The sequence below is a fragment of the Limulus polyphemus genome, unplaced genomic scaffold (assembly GCF_000517525.1).
Source record: "Limulus polyphemus unplaced genomic scaffold, Limulus_polyphemus-2.1.2 Scaffold1438, whole genome shotgun sequence".
In the NCBI taxonomy this organism is placed as follows: domain Eukaryota; kingdom Metazoa; phylum Arthropoda; class Merostomata; order Xiphosura; family Limulidae; genus Limulus; species Limulus polyphemus.
The window spans coordinates 220,096-223,509 of NW_013667048.1; the positions used below are offsets into that span (position 1 = coordinate 220,096).

Below are 3,414 nucleotides of genomic sequence, written 5' to 3' on the forward strand. Positions count from 1 at the left end.
GTAACGTTCAGTGACAAGGGATCTCTAAGTAACGTTCAGTGACAAGGGATCTTTTAGTATTTAAAAGTCTCATTAAAACTTTTACAATTAACTTGAAACAGTTTATTATTGTCATTATAATATAAGTTTGTAATACAGAAATGTTATCTTTTTTTCCATTATTTTCTGATCATTTAGGGAGAACATATAATGACTTAAACCAGTACCCAGTGTTTCCTTGGATTCTCACCAACTACGAGTCACCAGAGCTGGATCTTAGCCTTCCGAGTAACTACAGAGATTTGTCCAGGGTATGCTATGTTTATCATAACACAAACATATTCACCATACATTGTTCATCATAACACAAACGTCTTCATCATGCTTTGTTTATCATAACACAAACATGTTCAACATGCTTTGTTTATCACAACACAAACATGTTCACCATGTAAACAGTTAAAAGAAGTACAATACTAAAATAATTATACAATAAATAATTTATTAAAGCAGGACCCAGCCCTAAAATGACACTACAGGTTTCATTGTTCTTACATCACCATCTGAAGATGTTTAATAAATTATTTATTGTGTAATTATATTAGTGTTGTACTCCTTTTAACTGTATATATGTGTGTGTATATATATTGCACAAGTGCCCTTTTAAGTTGTATTTGTGTTCACCACGCTTTATCATCACAACACAAACATTTTCACCATGCTTTGCTTATCGCAATACAAAAATATATTTATTACAACAGCAAACATGTTCACTAATAACAAAACAAGTGAAATTATGTTATGGAGTTTTGTTTGATAACATGGCAACTTGCCTTTCACGGTGTGTTTCTAAGTATATTGCTTCACATATATGTGGATCACGGTGTGTTTCTAAGTATATTGCTGTGTATATATGTGGATCACGGTGTGTTTCTAAGTATATTGCTGCATATATATATGTGGATCACGGTGCATTTCTAAGTATATCGCTGCGTATATATGTGGATCACGGTGTGTTTCTAAGTATACCACTGTGTATATATGTGGATCACAGTGTGTTTCTAAGTGTATCACTGTGTATATATGTTGGTCACGGTGTGGCTTCACTTTTTGTGTAAAATTGTTATTGTTTTAAGTAAGTGTCATTCAACTATAATTCAAGAGTGTATGCTTTGTTTAACTATGATCTTTGTCACTAAGTTTGACAACTTTGTGTTTATTGTTTCATGTTTATTTCATAATGTGGATACATGTGGTTATTTTTCATGTCTTTATATAGCCTATTGGAGCTCTAAACCCAAGTAGAAGAACTTACTATGAAGAAAGGTATCGAACCTGGGATCATGACAACATTCCTCCCTATCATTATGGGACACACTATTCTAATGCTGCTTATACGTTGAACTGGTTGGTCAGGCTGGTATGTGTTTAAGTTTATTTTTTCTTCAATCTTTCATAGTTGTTTTCAGTAATTATATATTTATTTATTAAATAATGATCTTTTTTAAGTATTTTGTTTTCATCTGTTTTTCTACTGAACTCCATGTATGTACTTTGTCCAGTAATGTAAACGTGTGTTTGTTTAATTGTCTGTTTGTGTCTGTGTGTGCATGTCTGTATTATTTTCTCTGCCATCCTACCATTGTTTGCATGCTTGAGTCTATCTCTGTGAGTGTGTCTTTGTTTCTGTCTCTGAGGTTTTGATGCTAATGTATATCTTCAGACATAACCTGACTTGTGGTAAAAGAAAACTTGATTTTTTTTTACATCATTCACTTTGCCTTAATCTTGCTTGTTGTAAAACAAAACTTTACTGTTTTGCTTCCATTTGCCTTGTCATTTGTGCAACAAGCCTGAGAATTGTAACACAGCAGTGGAAATAGCACCCACAGAAACTGTAATGAGATTTCTTGCTATTAAGTCTTTCCAGTATACTGCTTAGAGATCCCACGTGTGACATTACATAAAAATCTAACATATTACTAAGTGTTACTTAGAGATCCCACATTGAAAAACATTATGGAAAGATCTGACATGTAACTGAACATTATTTAGTGATCCCATGTATCACTAAATGTTACTGGGAGATCTTGCGTGTCACCGAACATTACTTAAAGATCTCACATGTCAATAAATGTTACATAGAGATCTTACGTGTCACTAAATGTTACATAGAGATCTCATGTGTCACTAAATGTTACGTAGAGATCTGACGTGTCACTAAATGTTACATAGAGATCTTACGTGTCACTAAATGTTACATAGAGATCTCACGTGTCACTAAATGTTACATAGAGATCTCACGTGTCACTAAATGTTACATGGAGATCTCACGTGTCACTAAATGTTACATGGAGATCTCACGTGTCACTAAATGTTACATGGAGATCTCACGTGTCACTAAATGTTACATGGAGATCTCACGTGTCACTAAATGTTACATGGAGATCTCACTTGTCACTAAATGTTACATGGAGATCTCACTTGTCACTAAATGTTACATAGAGATCTCACGTGTCACTAAATGTTACATGGAGATCTCACGTGTCACTAAATGTTACATGGAGATCTCACGTGTCACTAAATGTTACATGGAGATCTCACGTGTCACTAAATGTTACATAGAGATCTCACGTGTCACTAAATGTTACATAGAGATCTCACGTGTCAATAAATGTTACTTGGAGATCTCACGTGTCACTAAATGTTACTTGGAGATCCCACATGTCACTAAACATTCCTTAGAGATCCCTTGTCACTGAACGTTACTTAGAGATCCCTTGTCACTAAATGTTACTTGGAGTAAGAGCTTTAAAAACTTTGCATGGCCAGCATGAGGTTCACTTGACCTAATCTAAACAAATCTGTATCTGTATTCAGGAACCTCATCAATTAATAGTAAGAGCTTTAAAAACTTTGCATGGCCAGCAGGAGGTTCACTTGACCTAATCTAAACAAATCTGTATCTGTATTCAGGATCCTCATCAATTAATAGTAACAGCTTTAAAAACTTTGCATTGCCAGCAGGAGGTTCACTTGACCTAATCTGCAATTACCTGCAACTGTATTCAGAAACATCAAATAGTCAAAATTTGAAATCTCTCTTCGCTGCCACTTCTGAGTCATGTTTGACTGATGTAGAATTTGTCTTGGAGTCATAAGGGAAGCTTTCCTACAATAGAAACAAAGAACCATAAGAATAGTATTTTTCTTTATAAAAAAAACTATCATACTCAAAAATTATCTTTGTGGGAAAAATAAAATCTTAAGATAAATTTTCCTGTGAGAGAAAACAAAAAGAAAATATACAATAACATTCCAGAAAATTTAAAATATCAACTGTGCATAATAAAACAACAACCACATTAGGCATATATACTGTCCATCATGGGATACTTCATACATATATATATATATATATATATATATATCTGT

At 33.5% G+C, this 3,414-nt stretch overlaps 1 protein-coding gene across 1 annotated transcript in view; it reads left to right on the forward strand.

Annotated features, from left to right (window-relative positions):
• Window positions 1–3,414, forward strand: part of LOC106463563 (neurobeachin-like) — a 75,920-nt gene that overhangs the window by 56,095 nt on the left and 16,411 nt on the right. The window contains exons 37-38 of the mRNA XM_022391103.1: window positions 178–290; window positions 1,259–1,399. Of these exons, the coding sequence (XP_022246811.1) occupies window positions 178–290; window positions 1,259–1,399 (254 nt within the window). The remainder of the gene's footprint in view (window positions 1–177; window positions 291–1,258; window positions 1,400–3,414) is intronic.